Here is a 24,836-nt window from a genome sequence, read left to right as displayed (position 1 = left end):
TCATGTATTCCTCATATTCTAATACACAAGATTAGAAATGTAAAACCGTGACCTGGGCACATTTTCATTCCTCACAATTGTTCAAGATATTCTACTCTCTTTGAAATTGATTCTAGAGCTTCAAGATAATAAAAAAAGGAATATAATAATTTGAAAGTTTGTCAAGCAGTGAAAGGTAGTATATTTTGACACACTAATCCAGTAACTAATCAGTTTTCTAATAAACAATCAGCAGTTCGCTAACATGTCATCAGCACTCCAGGAGCTCTGGAGAGGGGATGAGCTGCCCACGGACGTTAATGAATACACCAAAAATCATTAGGTGATCAATACTTCTGAGTTATTTTCATTGAGCTGATAGGTCTGATACATTAAAGCTGACATTATACATTTGTCAAGATCACAGTGCAGTTTTTAACAGTGGAACTGGCTGCTAAAAATATTCCCTGAAAGACAATCCAAGAAACACAACTTCTTCCCCTTGACACACTCCGCTGGTACAGGAGCCTGAAAAATCCAAATGCGAAGTCAAGCTCCTGCCTCCTCAGGTCCAAAAACATGCAAGAATTCCCAGAGTGGATGGATGTGTCCTATTTTATAGGTACTTATTTCCATGACAGGGTATTCAATAAAATGTGCTAAAGAGGAGAAAGAGAGAAATGCCTAACAGATAACAGGGCTTGTGGCTTTCTTGTCTGTGTTAAGGCACGCTTACTATGTCATGGTGGCTTTTGCCACAGCTTTCATAGAGCAGGGGCTCACAAACTGGAGGTTGCATTATTTAAAAGTGAGACAATTATGTGTAGTTCTTCTTAAATACCTTTTCTTTCAAAGATTTGAGGAAAGGGCATTAGGGTTGGCTAAGATGGCTTTTGAGCTGTATTAGATGCTGGGCCAGTGCTCTGGGCAGCCCAGGTAAGTGAGGTAGTGATGGAGCAGTCACTGTCTGTGCCCAGCCAGCTGCCACAGTTCATCTGTGGGTGTGTGTATATACACACACAATCACAGACATGCAGCCAGGGACAACATCCACAGAAGAACAACAGGCTCCCATTAGATTCTGAGTGTGTGTTCTGCTTTTTGTAGATTGAGTAGCCACCAAGCTAGTCAGGGAAGGTTGTTTGGAAGATATGGGCATGGGAGATAGGGAGGGACTCAGGGTCTCCAGATTACAGTCTTTGTTTGTTTGTTTCTCCTTTAAGTTAAGTAGAGATAAATCTTGAAGTGTGACATTTTCTCCTCATCGGACACACTGCCCTTAATTCTAGCCCATATGTATAATTCCGTCACCTGTGCCACTGCAAACTCTAGTTTTATGAATTATTTTAACCCTAAGTTTGGTTGGGCTGTGACATTGTAACCAGCTTTTGCAAAAAAAGCAGCCACCATGCTTACTGCCCCTCACAGTCACTGCAATCTAACATACTGCTTTCTCTAGTTTCCAAATTCCAAGATGTTCATTCTTTGGCCGCTGTTCTAAGGGGAGTAGAATTCCTGATTGTAAATTAGCGGTAGGTGAAATTCTATTTGTCATCAATTTCTCTTTGGGGTTACAGAGCAGAAAACTGCAGACAAGCTGCTCCTTTGATGGCTCACTCCTAAAAATCTCTTTTTGTTCTTTATCTATTTGAACTGACAGTGATCAGAGCTGCAGCAGGACAGGGCTCTCTGGAGAAATCACCTTCCCCCTGCCTATTGACAGATCCCTCTGTTCTGCGTCAGACGGGCTTTGTCCCATCACAGGCATCCAGGCCTTGGAAGGAGCCACCAATTAAACCTCTTGAGCCGGTAAAATCTGAAGCCACTTTGGAGTGTCTGTTCTGATTAGGCAGGATGAGAGGAAGCCCATCACCCTGCAGGCCCAGCTCCCTGGTCTCAATTTTCTCTCTTGCCTCCACCAGGTGCGAGAGGTGTGAGAGGAGCTTCACGCAGGCCACCCAGCTGAGCCGACACCAGCGGATGCCCAATGAGTGCAAGCCAATAACCGAGAGCCCAGAATCAATCGAAGTGGATTAACTGATTGACTGGTTGGAATTAAACTGCAAGGAAAGTCATGATTAAATGTCATGGACACTTAAGCAAAACCAAAGATTTCCTCTGAGCAACTTTCAATCAGTCCCAGAAAACCAAAAGCAGTAATAAAATAAGTAAGATGTTAAGAGATATTGATTCTGGCATGGAAGTTAGACCAGGAAAGAGATTATTTATTTATGACTAGAGATGAGACGTATTTTGGTGGACAACTAACCTGGGATGGCTAACATTTCCAGTCCCACCATGTATTTTGCTTTGTTTCTAAAAAGCTTTTTAAAAACTGTTATTTAATACCAAAGGGAGGAATCATATGGGTTCTTCTGCCCACCATTGTGACTAAGAATGCACAGGGACTTGGTTCTCGTTGCACCTTTTTTTTAGTAGCATGTTTCATGGGGACCCGTTGTACAGCCTTTCCTTCTGCTGTGTTGGTTTGGCCTGGCCTGACACTGGCTGCCCCAGCGGGGACCACGGAAGCAGAGCAAGAGCCTTCGCGGAGTCAGTGCCACCTTCAGCCCCAGACGCATCCCATTTCCGTGTCTTCCACGCTCACTTCTCATGCACTTTTTACACGGTTTCTTCCAAACAACCCGGGCTTGATGCAGGAGAGTCTGGAAAAGGAAGTACATGGTTTCAGTTTCAAAATTCAAAGGAAAAAGTTGAGGACTTATTTTGTCCTATCAAGATTGCAAGAACATGTAAGATGTACGGAGCTTCATAATACATTATATTGTTCTGAAGCAGCTCGCTGAGAAAAGTTTGTTTTCAACATTTTAGCTTAAAAAAAAAAGAAAACAAAAATAAAGTTATTTGATTTAAGGCTGGAGATAAGGTGTTAGGCTTCATGTAATTTTTTTAGTTGTTTCTGTGAAAGTGTTGATCATGTGAACAAAAATAGTGCCAAATCCCATTGTCAAGGACCTTTCAGCAGTTTTATCTTTCTTCCTCATACGGATGAACCCCAAGAGCCCCCTTTCCTCTCTCCTGAGTGTCGGGGGAGGATTTCTACAAATACAGGTGAAAATAGCCCAGACAAGGAGACTTTGAGAGGAGGAACCATGGAGAAGGTTGTAGTTAGAAGAGATAGCCCAGGAGCAACTGATTTTATCAGTGGAATTACCTTTTCTTTTCTCGAAATTGATTAATTGAAAGAGAAAGAATTTTGTATACAATTTCACTATTCTTTGAGTGCTTAGAAAGTGAGTTTAATTTCAGCTAGCTTGTTGGTAGTCCAGCAGTGGTGCTCAATGAAATTGGGTCACATTTAATGAAAGGATCTATGCTGGGAAACACTGAGAGCTCCCGGCAGCATCTCAGAGACTGTCTACCTCAATGGCCAGTTTAGATAAAAACTGTTCAGTTTTATCTAGAGTGTTTAATAGCAACAATTTCTGTTTGTAAGTTGCATCATCACTTGATATCAGGACATAGTCTTTTAAGGAACTCCTTGTCTTTGAGCTTTCCCATTGTCTTCCCTCAATAAAAATGAGATACATAACTGAACTCACTACTAAAAGGATACTGCATGGTTTAGTTTAATCTATTATTATGCCTCTGACTCTCAGAAAATCTCTTTCCTTTTAATTTTGCTTCTCTATTCCTTAGCACCCCAGCTACCACATTTTAAATGGAATTCAACAGAGCCTCATTAATAAGTGTTTATAGTTATTTATATATGTGGGTATATATATACACACACACACACATAACAATAATAATAATCTCTAGGACCCTGGGCCATAAAGAGAAATATGGCCAATTCTGACCTCTTTTGCCCAATCTCAAGCCATTCACCTAGAATTTTCCTCCAGTTCTTACTATCTCCTGGTCATGAAAGTAGTAAGGAATCTTTGCTGCTGTATAGCAGTAGCTGATTGAAACTATTCTCTCTGGTAGTTAGGAATGTTTTCTGGTTTTACAATTACCTGCCCTAAGTGCTGGAGGCGTTTACCAACAATGTGTGTCATCAGGAAGGGTGAATGAAATGTAGCCATATTAACCTGAAACCTGTAAGAAAAGGACAGATCATTCTACAGATGAGTAAGCTGTTCCATTTATTGAGGTTGAAACATTTACTCCAACTTCTTGAAAATAATAGGGAATCACCTGTAGGTTTTTAGTATATGTTTTATTTGGTATAAAAATCCAGCTCAGCCATTTGCCACATTGCACAGTTGAACACAATGTACCCACTCAGTTCTCATGAGCTTCAGAACGGGGGAAGATGAGAAGGCTTCCCGCCTCCCTTGATATCTGGCATGAGAAGGGTTTCTGTAACAATGATCTCTCTTGCCACCCTGATGGCTTTGCTATCTGATCCCAAACTTCCACTGAATGTGACAGTAACCTTTACACCAAAATACTCTTCTAGCGTTCTGCTCCATTTAAATCTGTTAATCCTCTATTATTAAGAGAAATTGTTGGCATGTATATTCCATCAAATTTGGTTAGAAAATATTTTCTGCTTAACAAATAGAAAATTGGATACTCTAATTTTCCAGGCATGTGGGCGCATTCACAATTTTTATATTGCTGTCCTATTGCCAGCTTCTAGCAGACCAGCCTAGGCTGCCTGTCCACAAAGACAGGCTTACACCTGGACATTGACTGCGAACCCTGAAGCAGGTACTGAGATCATTTGGGTCTGAAATGATTTTAATCAAAGTGTGTGCTCGAGAGGAGGTTCCTCCTTGAAACTTCCTAACAATTGCTTTAGCCTTTTCTGTTTAAAGTGGACATACAATCCCCCGGGATACAGCAAAAGGGTGGTAGAAATTGCAGTCATAAAGATTTGCTAGTTTTTCTTATTAGTAACTTCCTAATTAGTAGTGCTGTAAAGAGAATAAAAGCTCTGAGTCACTGAGGAAAGGATATTTAAGATGAGAAAGGTAGTTTGTCAGAGCTGAATCAGAGTTTGGCTCTTGAAGCACGCCTTCTTTACTCTTTTCTGTCAATGGGGACAGAATAATATATATATATATATATATATATATATATATATATTCAGAATAAGACTTTACATCCTAGTGTATGCTCATTTATTTAGCAAAGAGTCTAAGTCAAAGGGTAATGCCAGGTAAAAGTCAAGGTGCAACAGGATGAGAGGTGGAGCTGCAGACCTTTGCATTTCTAGAAAAATCTCAATATCCCAAGGCAAAGTTGTATTTTCCCCAGGATATGTGCATACATTTTTCTTAGATAAACTTTTCATTTTTGTTTTGTTTTTATCTTTAAAAATGACTCTTTTTTGGAGGAGATAGACTTCTAAAAAGTTATTGAATGGCTAATTAAAGCTATAAAACTTAATCTTGTATAATTTAATTTGATTCAGTTGGTGCATTTTTTATCATGTTCATTCAAATGTGGCCTTCTTGGGAAACTATATAACAGAAAAAGATCATGACATCATTGTATCCTTATATGGCTCATAATTGAATTTGACCTTGTAAAGATTTCATTCTGGTCAAGGTATACAGAGATTTATACAAACATTTAGCAGTTCATCAATTTTAAAATCAAATGTTTGTTTCATTCATTTATTCAACAAGTATTTATTGAACTCTTGTTTTATATAAAGACCCTATTTTAAGTGTTCACCATAAGCAGCATTATTTAAGCAACTACTTATGATAATATTCTCTTCCTATGTGGCTGCCAGTAACATGGATATTTTAGTCCTTTAGACCAGGCATCCCCAAACTTTTTACACAGGGGGCCAGTTCACTGTCCCTCAGACCGTTGGAGGGCTGCCACATACTGTGCTTTTCTCACTGACCACCAATGAAAGAGGTGCCCCTTCCTGAAGTGCGGCGGGGGGCCAGATAAATGGCCTCAGGGGGCCACATGTGGCCAGGGGGCCACATGTGGCCCGCGGGCCGTAGTTTGGGGACGCCTGCTTTAGACCATTGTCTCAGTGAAGTTAAAGATATTGTTCCAACTGGGAGTATTTGAGAGAGGTAAATTCATCTGAGACCAGAAGATGGCATATTGCAAAACAAGCTAGGATGCACAACTTGGTTGTCTTTTCTTAACTCATTGGGCTATTGGTTGTTAGCAGTATCAAGAGACCAGGATTAGAGCCCAGGCCTTGGGTTTTTATGACCCCCTTTCAATGATAAGACAAGAAGTTGGGGACAGGGCTGGAGTGGCTCAGGGAAGGAACTCGGAGACCCTGAATGGGTTGCAGTTGCCTCATTAATGATAACCGTTGGCAGTGTAGCCTCTGTCCCCAGTGTGCAAAAGTAACATCATTATTTGTTTTGTTCTAATTTAAAATATAAGATGCAAGTATCTATTGAGTTGTTTAAAACGGGAAACATGGCACATCTCACAAAGTGGGGCATTTCCAGAACAGCGGGGTTAATGGGTCACTCTGGGTGTACCCAGCAGCCTATGTTTAGAAGCAAATTCCTTGCTCTCATATTAATGCTACACATGCCTGCAGAAACCAGGCCAGGAATGACAAAGTAAATAATCACATTTCCCAAAAGGTTTGTTTATCCTTTTCTTCATTGATGTGAATTTAATTTTTATTTCCCACATCCTTTATCAGTTTCTGACATCAAATTCTGAAAGATACTGAGATATAACCTTCTTTAAATGGTAATAGTAAGTTTTAGAAATGTCATTGGCTTGTCAGGATCCTTGTAAGGTGAAGAGCTTTGAAAAATTTTACTTGGTGACTAGATACCTGGGTGATTATCCACCCAAAGTTTAAGGTTCTCCCCTCACTAGCATTTATCTGAACTACCACGAAACAACAACACAGGGTCCTAGGAAGGCACCTATTTCAGCTCTCCCCAAGACTGCATTCTACAAACCCAAAGATCAGCTGTCAGGTACAACTGGCCAGATGGAAGCCAAACTGAAAAGAATATTGCTTTATCTGTGGAATGCTCGCCACAGATGTTTAACCTGTATTCCATGGTTGTGTTTGACATTTAAAATCTTTATTTAGTTTCTTCTTTTAAATAATAAATGCCAGATGTTTCATCAGATCAATATGTAAACTGATAAATGTCAGAAAACAGGGTGAAGCCATGAAACATTTGCGTTGTCTTTCCTACAGACTGAATATGTTACTGCTGCACTTAGAAAAGAATCTGTGGAGGAAATTTTAATGGAAAAATAAGGACATTCTGAGCTTATTCCCACAGATGTTGATGGGAATGATGATAATGATTATAACTTATATTGTGCAATGACTGTCAGGCCTTGTTCTAACACTTACTGTGGATTATCTCATTTAATCCTCAGTAACTCTGTAACAAAGACACGATCATTATCCCCTTCTCATAAATGCTGAACAGTTTTAGCTTTGTAGCTTCTTTGGTTTTTTTCCTCCATGAAAGCCATAAAGAGGCAATTGTTAAAAGGGGAAAATACTTCTCTATGTCAAGCTTTTTTTTTTTTTGAGAACAAGGGCTTTTAAAAATTAATAAACACAAGTGTAATTTATTTATAAAATATGTTTGCTGAAACAATGGTAAAATGCTGTTAAAATATGCATTGTTATAGCTGCTGATTTTGTCATCCCCAAATCTCTGTTGCTGGACAGAACTTCAAATATTTCATTGCTGGCAGGCACTGTTTTTGTTTTTCTAAACAGGAAACTAAAATTCCACATTGAAAGAAAAAAATAACCCTCTCAAGTGTGATCTACATTAGGACAAATGGCAACAGGCAGGAAGGGCAGGTAGTGTTGGAGAGTAGCCAGAAGCAAATGAGGCTCTAACACCATCAACAAGTAAAAACACGTCATCAGTGGGGCTAAGTGAAATCTCGTTTTCTTCCTTTGTTCTGACTGAATGCTAAATGAGTTACTTTTCAGGCATCAATGGAGTCATTATGCAGTTGTGTGCATTAGGAATATGGGCTTATGTGGTTAGCCTGTTGGTTTAAAGCAGTGAAGTAGAAAGACTGGAGTCATTTAGGTTTGGTTTGTCAAAGGCAGAAATACAGTAGTTACATGCATGAGGTACTCAAGAAACCAGTTCAAGTCTTGGGGCACAATTTAGATGAAACGGTGAGATTTGATCAAAAAGTCAGTGAAGAAAATTTCTTCATGAACTGGCTTTATTACAAGGCGATTCTTTACTGTGGTATATTGAAACCACAATGTATGCTGCTTCCTATTCCTCCAGATCGTGATTCTAATGGGGACATTTGTTTGTTGAAATGATAAATCTATTTTCCTCATCAAACATCATGGGCTCCTAGTTGATATTTCCTGTTTCCTGCCTTGAAAGACATCCTCGGTGGTGCCTTTCTCCCACTTTGGCACATCACTCTCAGCTGAAAACAGTCTGGATATAAACTTTAACAAGTTGGAGATCTATTTCTACAGCACAGCTCTTTCATGCTTAAAAACAACTGTGCTGTATCAGGTGATCGCCACATGTTAGGGAAAACAGCCATTTTAGAGCAAAAGTCTGCCAACCCACGGTCCCTGTTGACCCACATGTGGGTATTATTGTCTAATGCTAACAAAATCAACCCTTGTAGACTCACTTTCTCTGAACAATCTAGTATACTTCTCTAGTTTCTCCCAACCTGGAGAAAATGAAATAGTAAAAGCCAAAGGCAAAATTATTCTCCTTAGCAATTCTAAGTACTTCATGAAAAAGCATTCTTCTGGTTCCAGTGCAGAGGCCAAGGTGGTGACTAAGGTATCAAGGAAAACTTTGGCTGAGATCAGCAAAATTATTTTGGAAACTTAATGTCCCAAGTTAATTATTTTATTATATCAAGAGGAAGGTATCAAGTTCTGTAGCATGCTAATAGAGCTGTGATATTTAGATGCTATTAGGACATTGTATAAATTTATTTAATGTGGTTATTTTACGTTTAGGGCTATAAATGTTCCCTATTGGAATAGAAATATCTCTCTCCAACTTTCCACCAAGTAAAATGGTTAGAGTGAATGCCCAATTTCACATCTGCCTTTCGGATTTTGGAAAGTTTAAACGAGTCAGTTAAGAGAATGAGAAGAAGCTTACTGTGGGTGATGAGGGGTGTGTAGTTCTCTGTAAGGGCCACTGGTATGACAAGAATGATTATCCTGCAGTAAGAATGGGTAAAACTTAATAAAGTTTTCTAACTTTATTAAGCTCACATTATTTAATGGAAAAAAAAATCTGCAAAGGACCAATGAGATCATGCATGCTGCTGTATTCTTGTGATAGAATCTACCAGGATTAAGTTGTCTTTAAATGAAAAATAGGCACACATTTAGAAATCATTGACCAAGAACTGTAAATATATTTGATTAATAAAACATTTTTACGATGACTCTATCTTCCCTTGGGTTCTGTCTTTCCAGTCCCACGGTAATTTTTCAAGCGCCATCTGTGTGATTCTAGTGTGCAGCTTAGCTAGCAGGCAGTCAACAAACTCTTGCTGTGGAAGCATAAACTAGAAAATACACCTAGCTTGCAGGAAGGTTGTTAAAATTCAGCCCTGCAGTTTATTCGGATGCATTTAAGATTACTCTTTTCCTCATTCATGTGCTCACATGCTCATTTGCCCAACCAAGTTGGGTGCACAGCTTCTCAAGGAAATTGCACAGAGGCCCAGCCACAAATCTGTGGCAGGCTGGACTTGGTATTTGACCTCTAACCCCATAAGTCTTGGAGCAGAGCAGAAAGCACTTGCCCTGAATGTGGCCTGGGGCTGTGATTCTTCCAAATCTAAGTGATTAGGAACTCTCAGAAAGAAAGCCAAAGTCAGCTGTTTGTCTCTTGTTCTGTTGGAAAACAAAATTCCACTTAGAAAAAATATGTGGGCTTCTAGGCATGGCAAGAAGGACACTGATGCTGGAGTGGCTTGAAAGAGGCGGAGATTGCAGGAGGTAAGGTCAGAGAGACAAAGCGGGCTGGACCATATAGAGCCTTGAAGACCATTGTGAGAACTTGGCGCTTCCTCTGAAGTGAGGTGGGAAAAATCTCATTTTGAGCAGAGGCAGGATGTTGTCTGATCTAAAGCGATAATTTTTGCTGCTCTGCTGAGAATAGACTGTGGGAGAACACACGCTGAAGACAGGAGATGGGTAGGAGGAGATTTCAACGCAGCTGAGATGATGGTACCTTCTTCTAGGGCAGGAATAATGAAGGTGACAGGAAGTAGTCAAATTTAGGGCATAATTTGAAGATTGAACAGGATGTGCTGATGGGTTGGATGTTGGATATTAGATAAAGAGATAAATCAAGGATCACTCTAAAACTTTTTGGTCTAAGCAACTGAAAAGGTGGAGTTTTTAGAGTTGGGGGTTTACACTGCATTTTTAGGTTACTTGTCCTTTTCCGTAAGTACCAGAACTGTTCCAGTATAATAAACGTGCAATTGATAATGTATACCAGGCAGCTATCCTACAAAACTGTTGACTCTCCCAGAGTAGCCAAGCTTAGCACCCAGCCCCAGCTGGGACAAAAAGTTGAATTTCATCTTGCTGCTTCTGCTGTAGCACAGGGTTATTCCACTGCCCAAGAATGACATGCGTGTGTTTCTCGATAAAAATATTACATCAGAAGTGAAGATATACTTTTCGAATAGTAGCATTCTGCATCCACAGGGCATCTGAGCCTAATTCTGGATATTTTTTTAAAGGAAAGGGTATTCTGGGAGCATAAATGGACTTTTTTTCTCGTACAGCTTATTTCTGTGGTTAAGCTGTAGGCTCAGTTCAGTACCTCTTGATGTGTGGAAGGCAGGGCCAACCAAGGCGGTGGTTGGTAGTTTTCAGCCTCTTGGTTGGGACGATTCTGAGCAGTTTTGATGAGACATCTTGTCCATAGACAACCAATGTTTCCTATTCATTCATCCATTCATACATCCTCTTGAAAAATAATTTTAAAAATCTACTATGTGCTAAGGTGCTTATATACAAAAATAAATAGGACATGGTGGGTTACAAAATCTGGATGTGATAGAAAAACATGTAATAAGTAAAATATAGAGGTTATAGGTACCTATACGGAACCAGTGGGGACAGAATTGAAGGAGTAGTCAGTTCTCCCTGGATGGAAGAGTTCTGGTAAATACATGGAGTTGCTTGCTGAGATGTGAATTGAGATGAACAGAGACAAGTGTTTGAATCCCCTACTAACAGCAATCATAAGGTACTGTTCATGTGGGCCCATTTGGAAGATCTGCCAACTATGTTGATGGCTATCCAGTGTGCCCTTCCCTGGGACATTTGTCTCACATGTGATTCAAAGGTATTTGTTTTTATTCCTGTGTAAATTGATACTATTGCACATGGAAACTAAAGAATTTTCCAAAGGTCAACAGCAAACATGGTTCATGGCATTGAGCCAACCTGTGGCTATTCTTACCTGTTTTTGAGGTAATGGACTTCTTCAGGAATGTGATTTTAAAATAGACTGCTTCACAGAAAAGTTTCAGAAACACCAAACTTCTATACTGAATTTCAGGGAGGGAAGGCTGCCCTCCAAGACCCCTACTTCTAAGATCTTGCATTTGGAATGGTGCTTTTCAATAGTCAATTATAGCGTCAAACGCCTGAGCAGAGATGAACATAAAAGACTCCTAGTAGATAATAAAAACATATGTATTTCTTGAATACTCTAAATAATAAGGAAGAACACAGAATTGATTGCTCACTCTCAAAGCTAGGGAGGCAAGGGGCTTAGGAAACAGGAGCTTCTCTCTCTCTTTATGACTTAGTATGAGGCCCATAGACACCCAGAAAGAAAACCAGCCTAATCAGCCTATTGGTGAGTTCACTTTGTTATCATTTATGAGGGTAGCTCATGGCCAGGCAGAGATTTTCCCCACTTGTTATCATCCTAGATTATTCCCTTTTCCTATTATCAGGTTAAAAACAAACCTGTATATTTAGGAATTATGCATGACATGTGCCCAATTGTAAGGGGATACTAATTATTTGGAATCCCAGTCACAACCAAAATTAGCTATTTGACATATATCAGGTAAAATAGAAAGTTTTTAGAAATAGAAATTTAATCCCAAAGTTCCCATATAATAAGGAGTGATTTTATAGGGTCTTACTTTCAGTTTTCCTTGTTTTCAGGTAGCACGTGCACACACACACATACACACACACGCACACACAATATTAGTAACAATATTTTATTTTTAATAACCATAATAAGGTAATTTCAAGCTTTCATTATTTATATTCTCTTCTGAATTTTTACCATCTTCTTTGCCATCTGCAGTGGGTTGAACGGTGCCCTATGCCCACAATATAAGCTATGTCTACTCCAAACTGTGAATTTGACCTTATCTTGAAAAAGGTTTTTTTCAGATGTAATTAAGGATTTTGAACTCATCCTGGATTATCTAAGCAGGTCTTAAATTCAATGGCAACAGATCTTTAGAAGACACAGAAAAAGGGAAGGCACCCCGAGGGGAAGTCCACAGATGGAGGCAGAGATTGGAGTTACACATCCACAAGCCAAGGAATGTCTGGAGCCTCCAGAAACTGAAAGGGAAGGAAAGATTATTCCCTAGAGCCTTTGGAGGGAGGATTGCCTTGCTGACATCTTGATTTCAGATCCCTGAAGCCTCCAGAACTGTGAGATAACAAATTTCTGTTGTTTCAGTTATTTGTTATGACAGCCCTAGAAAACTAACACACCATTACAGTTCATAACCCAACATCTTGCAAACAAGAAATGCCTAATAGTTAAATGTTGATCAAATTCACTTTTAGGAAATTTTTGTCATCAAGATAATTTCAGTTCCTCTTACTCTCATTGGTCAATATGGCTTGCCATGTTGCTTTTGCAACACAGAATGGCAACATTCTCTAATGACAAATGTTCTTATATGTGACTGCAAGTACCTGGATTTATATGGAATCTGTGTACCATTGACCTCAGGGCAAAGCTCTTTTTGCAAGCTCATTTTCATTTACTTGTTGACTTTTTTTGTTGTTGTTTGAGACAGAGTCTCACTCTGTTGCTCAGGCTGGAGTGCAGTGGCACGATCTTGGCTTACTGTACCCTCCACCTCCTGCGCTCAAGTGATTTTCCAGCCTCAGCCTCCCAAGTAGCTGGGTTTACGGACATGGGCCACATGTCCAACTAATTTTTGAAGTTTTGGTAGAGATGGGGTTTCACCATGTTGGCCAGGCTGGTATTGAACTCCTGACCTTGAGTGAGCTGCTGGCCTCAGCCTCCCAAAGTGCTGGGATTACAGGTGTGAGTCATGGCAGCTGACCATTGATGACTTTTAAAATCAGTTCAGGTTATTATAACAAAATGTTATAGACCATGTGGCTTAAACAGCAGACATTTATTTCTCACAGTTCTGGAGGCTGAAAAGTCCAAAATCAATGTGTTGGCAGACTTGGTTCCTGGTGACAGCCTGCTTTCCAAGTTGCAGATGACCACTTTCTCACTCACCTGTGAACTGGCGCTTCCACATATGAATTTTGGGCACACAAAATGTTCGTATCACTGACAATAATGACTTAACTTTTAAAATGTTATCATTTAAAGAGCATATAATGGCAGAGAGCATATATGTAGCACACTGATTTTAGGCATATATTTAAAAGAGTTATCATACATTTTGAAATTAAAAATAAAACCTTTAAAAATTCATCATAATTTTTTTTCATGTAAACTATAGGAATGGTAGTGTCTATAAACTTTCCCCAAATTATCTTCCTGAAAAGTCATCTGGTCATCTGGCTCCATAATAGATAGCTTGAGCTGTAGGTCTGTTTCTTCATCTTGTCAGTTTTTCTTTTTCTTTTTTTTTTTTTAATTTTCTTTAATTCAAAACTCTTAATTCCCAATTATAATTTATTGGCAATGGCAGTAGCTATTTAATCGCTCTCTGAGAGTTGTTGGGATTCAGGTTAAACACAAACACAAGAAATAAAAAGAATTTTTGCACTGAAAATTACTGTCAGCACTCTGTTGGACTCTAACCTGAAGAACATATGCAGTTTCAAGTTGAAAATTTGACATTTCAATTTGAGAGTTAAAAGCAATCTACTCTAGTTGTATATGGCTACAAAAGGTATTTCTTCCTGTTCTGTTGTAGCATTTGTTTAAGGTTTTAACACATGTCTGATAGTACAGTATTGTATTTTTTTCCCTCCAACACATGATAAAAATGATCAAGTACCAGAAAAGCTTGACAGTTAGACATTTGCATTCCAGTTTGGTCTTATTAAGGAATTACGGTTTCAACTTAAAAAGTACGATATCTTAACATTGATTATAGGATCAGAGTATTCTCAACTATTTGACAACCACAGAGCTCACTGTGAGCACTTCGTATAAATACAGCCCAATAATGTTAGGTACACTTAATGCATCGCTAGGATAATAAATCTTGGGATGAGGTCATGACGTTTTGAATCATGAATGTGACCTTCTACTTTGTCCATCTTTGTAGTCATTCCCTTTGCCATGTGAGCCTGTGGTTTGGGTCACTAAAGAGGTGGAGTCTGTTTTCCCGCACCTCAAATATGGGCCAACTTTTGAATTGTTTAGCCAACAGAATGTGGTGGCAGTGACAATGTGCTGGTTTTGAGCCTAGGCCTTGAGGTTTTGCATGTTTGTGCTTGCTGTCTTGTACCTCTTTCATTGCCATGAGAACATGCCTAGGGTAGTCAGCGGGAGGAGCAGAGATACTTGGCACTAAGCCAAGTTGCCCCAGTTAGCCCCACCTCATTGCCAGCCAACCCCTAAATGTATATGAGCCCAGCCAAATTCAACAGTGCTTCCAAGTAATCCCCAAATGATTCCAGCTGCATGAGCCATATGTAAATTGTGCTTGCCACAAGTTTTTGTGATCCTTTGTTGCCTGGAATAACTATGGCAATAGATCATCAACACCATAGCCAATAGAACTTGGTGTAGAGAACCAGTATCCCTGTATTCTCCATTGCCTTTTTATATGGGTCATGCACAATACAGTCAGTGGCTGTGAGTTGATTATGTTTACAGTTTTCATTATTTCCTAGAACATTTAATTAACTTTTGGAGGCATATGTTTGGTCACTTACTTTTCTTTGTGAATGAAGCTAGATAACGATTGACACTTGAGGACAATTATCTTATTCTTGCTGCACATATGGCTACTACACCTTCAATACTCAAACTAACTCATCTTTCCATTTATATTATAGCTTATAAAATAATTATTAACTTAACAAAATCTCATCTGTAGTATTTGCTCTTACTGTTTTATTTGTTTTGTCTTGTTTGAGACAGAGTCTCACTCTGTCACCCAGGCTGGAGTGCAGTGGCACAATCTCTGCCCACTGCAACCTCTGCCTCCCAGGTTCAAGCAATTATTCTGCCTCAGCCTCCCAGGTAGCTTGGATTACAGGCACATGGCACCATGCCAGGCTAATTTTTTATTTTTAGTAGAGACGGGGTTTCACCACATTGGACAGGCTGGTCTCGAACTCCTGACCTCAAGTGATCTACCTACCTTGACCTCCCAAAGTGCTGAGAGTACAGGCATGAGCCATCATGCCTGGCCTGCTGTTATTGTTGATTAGAACAAAAAGTCATCACATTTCTCCCTCATATGTATTACACATATGTTGAATTTGCACACTGTGTGCCAGTGGTTTTGTCCAACTGCAAAGTGGAATATCTTCACACATTTGATTTATTTACTTGGCAAACATTTATATAGCAGGTACCTGTCTTAAGTGCTTTATAGTATTGATTTACTTAGTCCTCTTAGCAGCTCTAAGGTAGGTACCGTTATTATCCCTATTTTACACAGGGGGAAACCGTGGCACAGAGACATTAAATATCTTACCCAAACTTATATTGCTAGCAAGCGGTAGAGTTCGGATGTGGATTTAGGCACTCTGGAGTCCACTCCAGAGTCTGCATTTTCTCTCACCACCCGTGATGGTAATTGCTCCTCCACACTTTATGTTATCGTTACTATGTGAAACTCATGACACCATTTGAAAAGGGAGCTTCTCCAATAGCTTGTTCTGCTTTCTTGCTAAACATAATATCAATCAATTGCTGACTCTGCAGGCTTATTGGCAATGGCGTGACTTTTTTGCTGTAGAGAGGGACACTTGAAATGATACCTCTCTACTTTTGGTCTCATCTACGCCTTAACAGCACAATTTGTAAATTTTTTACTGGAAAGTATTATTTTGCACTTGTTTCAGAAAAACTCTGTTGGTTTATCAGGAAGGTTGTTATGCTGTGTTTAAAAATAAGGGGAAAGTCTGAATTACTTCATGACCCTATATGGCAAAAGTTTCATAACAGAAAATGCACTAGAGACAAGGGGTAAATGCATGGATGATCTTATAAAATCTAATCTTCATATGACATACATTTAGATTTACTTGTCCCAGTCTGTCTGTCTATCTATCAATCAATCAATCATCTATCTACCTACATATATACATAGGAACAGGTAAAATATTTATACTTGAGTTTTGGTGACCATTTGGTAACAAGGAATCCTAATTACCCTGAGTTGTATGTTTTTTACTACTATTTTATTACTTTTTTGCATTTCAGTGTACTACATTGGAGTGTGTCTGTGTCTGTGTGTGTGATTTGAGAATAAAATAACACAAAATTGAGAGGCAGCAGAGAGTTAAAGTTTATGGATTTAAGCCAGATTGCCTGGGGTCAAATTCCAAATTCAGCAATTGATCTCTCCCTGACACAGTTTTCTTATCTGTAAAATTGAGATAATAATAATACCTACCTCATTAGATCATTTTGAAAATTTGATGTGTTCACTTGAAATAAGTATATCTGACATATATGTATCTGGCATATAGTAAGTGCTTTATAAATACTTGCCATCTAACAAATGAAAATGTATGAATGACAAAAATGAAAATTTAACAATTGTACATAATAATATGTAAATGTAATGAAGAACTGTACCCTGTTAATGGAAAGTTAGCCATGACAAAATGACAACAAGGAATCCTAATAGTGTTTCTATAACTTTTAAGGACATAATGACTATTGAGGACAGAATTCGATTTTTTTTTTTTGAGGTGGAGTCTTGCTCTGTCACCCCAGCTCACTGCAACCTCTGCCTCCCAAGTTCAAGTGATTCTCCTGTCCCAGCCTCCTGAGCAGCTGTAATTATAGGTGCATGCCACCACATCTGGCTCATTTTTGTATTTTTAGTAGAGACGGGATTTTGCCATGTTGGTCAGGCTAGTCTTGAACTCCTGACCTCAGACAATCTGCCCACGTTGGCCTCACAAAGTACTGTGATTATAGGTGTGAGCCACTGCACCTGGCCAGAATGAGATTTTAAGAAACCCATAATTAAGCATACTTTGCAAATTTGTGACATGTATACAAACAAAGTTGCCTCTTACCTTTTCCTCTACTACTAGCAGACCACATTCAGGTTACTATTGCTAAATAACCAATGACCCTAAATTTTAGCAGCTTAAAACAATCGTTATATTTTGCTTACAATCTTGTGGATAAGGAATTTGGGAAGAGCTATGCTGGGCAGGTCTTGTTTGGGATCTTCAAGCAATGGCAGCCAGCATTTGGATGCTGCTGGATTATCTGAAGGTTTGACTGGGCTGGATGTCCAAGGTGATTCTAGTATAGCTTGCAGTTGATGCTAGATATCAGCTGGAAGGTTAGCTGGGACTACTGACCAGAGTGCCTAGACATGGCCTTGCTAGGCTGGCAGTCTTAGGAGAGTTTGACATGTCATGTAGTGGCTGGCTTCCCCAGGGTGAGCATCCCAGGAGGACCAGCCTTGAAAGTCACATAACATCACGTCTGCCATATTCTGTTGGTTGAAGCTTGCCCAGATTCAAGGGAGGGACAATTGACCCATCTTCTCAGTGGAATAAATGCCAAATAATTCTGGGGCTGCATAACCAATTACCCTAAATTTTAGCAGCGTAAAATAAGGTGCTAAAGCTCTTTAAATTTAAAGAATTTCCCATGAAGACATTTCCAATCCTCACAGTCATAATTACTTATATCTTCCTTTGCTTTCCTAACACACACGTTTTATCTTTAGAATGATATTTATTTTATCATGATTAGTTTTATAGGTGGTTGCCTACATTGCCCTACTTTTTAGTCCTTCCCAAATTCCTTATCCACAAGATTGTAAGCAAAATATAAAGATGTTAAGTTGCCACAGATCACTTAATAGAATTCCAGTAACTACTACAGATGTGTCGAAACATTCCTCTGGAATGTGTCTATCTAGGCAATTCAATTCTAGTTTCTTTAACTTTGTCTTAAAGGTCTAATGTTTTACCACGTGAGCCATTCACAGAGGTTTATTATGAGTCTTTTATAATAGAAATATCCCAGGGCCAGGACAAGGAAAACTCAGAAATCAGCTAAAACTTTGAAAGAGAGAGGAGAACCCAGTGAAATTTATTGAAAGCCACTGGTAGTAAAGAGTTCTCTCTTGATGCTTAGAGGTCTCGCTAGTCCTGCAACCACAAGGCACTTACATAGCTCCCCTTAGGGACTGCCTCAGATCAACTCAGCCTTTCCTTAGACTTGGGAAATGAATTGCTATTTCTTGGGCCTGTTACTTCTCTAAGTAAATCTTGTATATGATTCTGAAAAAAAAAAATCCCTCTTAATACTATACTCTGTTTTAGTTCCCCTGCATGCACTGCCCATTCTTCAGTTTCCCTGGCTCTGAGTCTTCAAGTACCTCTTGACTGGGCCCCCCTTTTTTAGGAAGAGTAAGAGACCTGATCCATTGAGTTCCAAATATGAGGGCACCGCCTACATAAAACAGGCCAAAGCAAGTCCTCTAATATAAATTGTTCTTAGATGAATCCACGTGGAAATAGGCCAAAATCCACAGCTGGATGAGATCTGTTTTCAGGTTTGGAAATAGTTTGCTTTCTAAAAGTTAACATTGTCCATGGGACAATTATGTTTGATATCTCCCATTGCTACTGACTGGGGGCAACTTTGATGAATACACATTGGCTCACATAACAAAAGAGGGCCACTGGTACCCCTGGATGAAGCAGATAAGCTGGATTTATTGTGAACATTCTTTGAGTCTCACAAAGTCAGGTCAGAAGAACATGAATAGATTTGACTCATCTTTTAAAACACCATCTCCTACAGTTAAGAGCATCCTCCTGCAACTTGGTCTTCTTCCTACTTTCCAGCTTCCTCTTCCATGTAAGATGGCTTTCCTGGAATGCCTTGTTTTCATGTGCGCTCTGAGCACCAGCCTGCTAAGGCAACATTGCTCTTTGGCAGGCTGTGTCTTCATGAACATGGCGGCCATGAGGCAAGACCTGGATCCCAGCCTGTTTTCCTGCTTTTGACAGGAGAAGGAGTTAAAGTTCACCCAAGCTCACTTTTCAGCTACCCAGAGTTCTGTAACTGCCATTCTGCAGCATTTCCTTGCAGCCCTTTTCCTCTGGGTCAAGTTTTGAAAGTGCTCAGACTCCACAGGCCTGAGCTTTGGATGTGAATTTGAGTCTGACTGCTTTGTGGTCTTCTGGCCAATCACAAAGCCCCTTTGATTAAAAACAAAGAAGTCAAGAAGAGGCTAAGGTTTTCTTGACATCAACAACCTCTTCAAAGCAACATTTCAAAAAGTGCTAATGACTCAGAACAGATGGAGTCCATTTCCATGAAAAAGCCGAGTGTCTAAAGAAGCAGGAAGTAAAGCTCATGCAGACCACTGTCTTTTGGTTTTCCGAACTCCAGCCTCACTCCAAACACCACCAAGCTGCATCCTGCCTTCTCTCTTCTGTCTGCTTGAACTGCATTGCCCTTCAGCTTTTCAAAGAAACCGGACTTAGACCAGCTCATATGGAAAATAACCTCAGACTTCAAACCTGGGCTGGGATTCTTAGACTCCTTTGGTTACCAAAATACTTTGAGTTCAAAGTAATCTCTTATTTAACTTTGATTTTTTTTTAAATTATAGAAAAATATACATAACATAAAACTTAACACTTTAACCATTTTTAAGTGCATAGTTTCAGTGATATTAAATACATTCAGGTTGTTGTTCAACCATCACTACCATCCGTCTTTAGAGCTATTTTGTCTTCCCCAACTGAAACTCTCTACCCATGAAACAGTAACTCACCCATCCCCCTCTTGCTAACCTCTGGCAGCCACCATTTTACTTTCTGTCTCTATGATTTTACCATTCTCAGGGCCTCATTAAATAGAATCATCCAGTGTTTTTCCTTTTGTGGCTGGCTTATTTCACTTAGCGTAATGTCTTCAGATTTCATCCATGTTGTAGCATGTGTCATAATTTCCTTTCTCTTTGGCTTATAATATTCCACTCTATGTATGCATTGTATTTTGTTTATTCATCCATCAGCGGATACTTGGGTTGCCTCCACCTTTTCATGATTGTGAATAGTGCTGTTTTGAACATGGTTGTACAAATCAAGATTCTGCTTTGAGTTTTTTTGAGTATATACCCAGAAGTAGAATTGCTGGATCATATGATAATTTGTATTTTTTGAGGACCTGCCATACTGTTTTCCATGGTGTTTGCACCATTCTACACTCCCACCAGCAATGAATAAGAATTTCCATTTTCCACATCCTTCCCAACCTGTTATTTTCTTTTTTTTTTTTTAAATAATAGCCATCTTAATGGTATGATGTGGTATTTCATTGTGGTTTTGATTTGCATTTATTTCCATACTTTTTTTCATGTGCTATTTGGCCATTTGTTATATCCTCTTTGGAGAAATGTCTGTTCAAGCCCTTTGCCCATTTTTAAATCAGTTTTTTAGGGTTTTTTGTTGAGTTGTAGGAGGTTTAAATATATATATTCTGGATATTACATCCATATCAGATACATGATTTGCAAATACATTCCTCCATTCCATGGGTTGCCTTTTTATTCTGCTGATCGTATCCTTTGATGCATAATTTTGATGTAGTCTGATGTGTATTTTCCTTTATGTAGCCTCTGCCATTGGTGTCATATTCAAGAAATCATTGCTAAATCCAATGTCATAAGTTTTTCCCATATGTGCTTGTAAGAGTTTTATAGATTTAGCTCTTATATTTAAGGCTTTGTTCTATTTTGAGTTAATTTTTATATATGGAATAAGGTAATGGTCCAAGATCATTGTTTTATAGGTAGATATCTAGTTTTTCTACTACCATTTGTTAAAAAGATTGTCCTTTCCCAATTGAATGGTCTTGGAACCCTTGTTGAAAATCACTGGATCACACATGAAAGGATTTATTTCTGGACTGTCAAAGTCATTCTTGACTCACTGCATTGTGTTGATCACAGAATTGCCTCCTGTTCCCTCAGACCAAGGGCTAGACATTGAGGCCTCCAGGATGTCCTAGAATCCTTGTTTTACATCACAGTCAGTTCCTCCACTCAAGAGAAGCTTTAGGGACACATCAGCTCTTTTTTTTAATTTAATTTAATTTTTTTTTTTTTTTTTTTTGAGACAGAGTCTTGCTCTGTTGCCCAGGCTGGAGTGCAGTGGCATGATCTCAGCTGACTGCAACCTCCGCCTTCTGGATTCGAGCGATTCTCCTGCCTCAGCCTCCCAGGTAGCTGGGATTATAGGTCCACCACCACGTCTGACTAATTTTTGTATGTTTAGTAAAGACAGGTTTTCTCACGGGTGAATCACGAGGTCAGGAGGAGTTCAAGACCAGCCTGGCCAAGATGGTGAAATCCCATCTCTACTAAAGCTGCAAAAATGAGCCAGACATAGTGGCACACATCTGTAATCCCAGCTACTCGGAAGGCTGAGGCAGCAGAATTGCTTGAACCTGGTCAGCAGAGGTTGCAGTGAGCCAAGATCGCACCATTGCACTCTAGCCTGGGTGACAGAGTGAGACTCCATCTGAAAAGAAAAAAAAAAAGAGGCAGGGTTTTGCCATATTGGCCAGGCTGGTCTTGAACTCCTGACTTCAGGTGACCTGCCCACCTCAGCCTCCCAAAGGGCTGGGATTACCAGCATGAGCCACTGCACCCAGCCCAGTTCTTTCGGTATAAAAGAGTTATATGGTATTATCTGAGCAAATGAGTAACACAGCTCTGAAAACGCTGGTGGGCTGATATAGGAGGGAGTGCAATGAACAAGCCATTGTGTATGTGATCAGTTTGAGAAAGTGGGAAGCATGGGTGTTTTTGAGGTGTATAACAGTTTAGGATTTAAGGAAACTTTCTTGACCAAATGAAGTCTGTTCTGAAAGCTCAAGGATCAACATGAGTTAATTTGGTGAAGAGTTGGAGGAAGGAGTTTCAGGCAAGGGAACAGTGTATGTTGTCTTCTCTGGTCATCTGAATAGGCTTTGACAATATTAAGAGTCACATAGAATTAAAATGATGTTTCCTTATATGTCTCTCTCCTTTGATTTGAAGTTTCTCGAGGACAGGATTGTGTGACATGCATTTTTGTATCTTCAGTGCCTAGCACTTGAAGTGCCTGCTTGGGGTGAGAGTTTGGAATATGCTTATTTCATCAGACCAACAAACACTGAGCATGGGTCTTTGGTTTCTGATAGCTTCTAAGCCTCACATCACCATCAAATGAAACTTTTTTTAAAAATGTAGAGTCTCTAATTTTTTCTTTCTAGCTACCCTGTGAGATAGGCCTTGTGATCTAGTTTAGAGATTTTTTAAAAAGCCAAGGCTCATAGTAATTTGTCCAAGGTTACACAGCTGGTAAATGGAGAAGTCAGGATTGAACCCAGGTCTAACTGACATAAAAAGTTATGATCTTGTCATGTTTTATGCTGCTTAATTTTGCATATTCACAGATAATTCATAATCGTAAGTGGGGAAATTAGCTTTCATTGAGGGCCTAGATATTGTCCTGGGGGCTTATAATAGTTTTCTTTTGTTGAGCACTTACCAGGTTGTTTTAAGCACCTTGCATGTTTTTTTCTCATTGAATTCTCATAACAGCCCTACAAGGTAGGGACGATAATTATTTCTGCTTTATAGATGAGAAAAGCTAAGACACAAAGAACCAGGGTCTGACGGAGGCAGACAGACTAGTGAGATGGCATCACAGCATGCTGGGCTGCCCGTGAGCCCCTCGGAGCCTCTGGGAGGCAGTTGGTATTACCGCTATCTTAAAGAGGAGGGAACTGGGTCAGGGGAGTGATATTTACTGTATTTGCTCTTGGTTTTAAATCCTTTATAGTTTTTGGAAAGACCTTTCTTCTTTTAGGCCCTGAACTGCCTCCACATAATCAGAAAAATCACTTACAATGGGGCAGAATCTAAGAAATTCTTTCTCCCAAACAGAAGTTGAGGCATTTAAACCCCCAATCTTTCTCTGAGGTTTTGACTATTTCATGTTCTTTCTGCCTTGAGAGGCTTAAGAGCCCTACAAAGAGAGAAGCTGTAGACCTTCTGAGCTCTGAAAGGTTTCCTTGACCCCAGGAACCCAAGCAGCTGGGTCAGACATGGTGATCATGATTTATAGATCAATAAACAGACCCTTTCCAAACTACTTTTCCCCTCCTTGCTAGGGAGTGGGCAATCAACTTTCTGAGTGTAAAATCTACTTTTCATAAAACATTTTTGTTTGTTATTGAGGAAAGCCTCAGCATTTGGGGTAGGGGGGCAAAGATAGTGAGAATGACAGCCAGGAATAACATGCAGAAATTAAACAAGAAAGGGAGACTTAAACAAAATACTTAAAGGAACAAACATCACACATTCTAAGTTAGAAGGTTGTACCCAGTCAAATGCTATCTATTCATGTCTGTTTTGTTCCCCTACAAACTGCATTTGCAGACGATGACTATTGGCTCATGTATTCCCCTAAGGAAAAAAATTACACATGTGGGAAATAAGATTCTCCTCCCCTTCCTCCTTCCTCCCCACCCCCGCCCACCCCTACTCCCTCAAAAAACATCCAAACATTTTTTGAGCTACATGATGCAATGTGATTTTTTTCTTTTTTCTTTTTTTTTTTTTGCACAGAGGAGCAGCAATTTTTTTTTCTCAACAAATTTTTATTCCAAGACCTCACAAGGCGCAAGGAGAATAACTTCCTGAGTAGAGAAAGCATTTGAGTGTCTGCATCTAAAGATACACAAATCCCAGAATGTAATGGGAGTAGGGTGGAGACTAGAGGGAGTGAAAACAGAAGAAAGTTGTTCCTGCTACAGGGATATTAAAAACCAAGACCCTCACTTGTTTTTCTAGACTCTTTCTTTTTCTCTTTCTTTGTCTTTCTGTTTCTTTCTTTTTCTTTTTCATGATTTTCTATGTCTATAAAGAATCCTATAGACTTTAAATAAATTCAACTTTTTTCAGCTGGAAAAAATACTAAGGCACTTTTTCCTTTTTCTTTTAAAGATCTAAGTCACTGATTTTTGGGATATCAAAGGTCCTTAGGAGATGTTATTCCAATACATTCTACTCTGACTATTGGATTGTTAAATTATACATTCTATTAAGGCATATTTTTCTCCAGTTTCAACTCCAGCAAGTTTTTCCTGTATAAAATACTCAGATTACACACAAGTGAGCACTAAAGTGGAGACGGTGGGAGGAGGATAGATAAGTGTTAGGCATCACATCCAGAAAATTCCTGTAGCTACAAACCTAGGGGCGCACAATTAGCAGGCCTCTCAGGAAGGTTATACATCATGTCCAGGACTTTACATTAAAATGACTTTTTACTTGAGTCATTTGTTAGTCCATTACCAGTTCACATATCAGATTGCATTTCATCTTGTATTAAATCAAGGTAATCTGGCATGTAAAAATAGCTCCGTCAATTCACTTCCAGCTCTCAGCAAGAGTGGAGATTCCCACAACATTTTGCCTCACACTCCTCCACCAGGTCTGCAGAATCACAA

General features: G+C 39.4%; 1 protein-coding gene across 1 annotated transcript in view; it reads left to right on the top strand.

Moving 5' to 3' along the window:
* The window catches only part of PRDM6 (PR/SET domain 6), a 102,702-nt gene extending 91,777 nt beyond the window's left edge, over positions 1 to 10,925 (top strand). The window contains exon 8 of the mRNA XM_039471452.2: positions 1,902 to 10,925. Within this exon, the coding sequence (XP_039327386.1) occupies positions 1,902 to 2,016 (115 nt within the window). The 3' untranslated portion in view covers positions 2,017 to 10,925. The remainder of the gene's footprint in view (positions 1 to 1,901) is intronic.
* Positions 10,926 to 24,836: the final 13,911 nt, after the last annotated feature.

Source organism: Saimiri boliviensis, chromosome 1 (genome assembly GCF_048565385.1).
Source record: "Saimiri boliviensis isolate mSaiBol1 chromosome 1, mSaiBol1.pri, whole genome shotgun sequence".
NCBI classification, from domain to species: domain Eukaryota; kingdom Metazoa; phylum Chordata; class Mammalia; order Primates; family Cebidae; genus Saimiri; species Saimiri boliviensis.
This window is presented reverse-complemented; position numbering and strand designations above follow the sequence as displayed.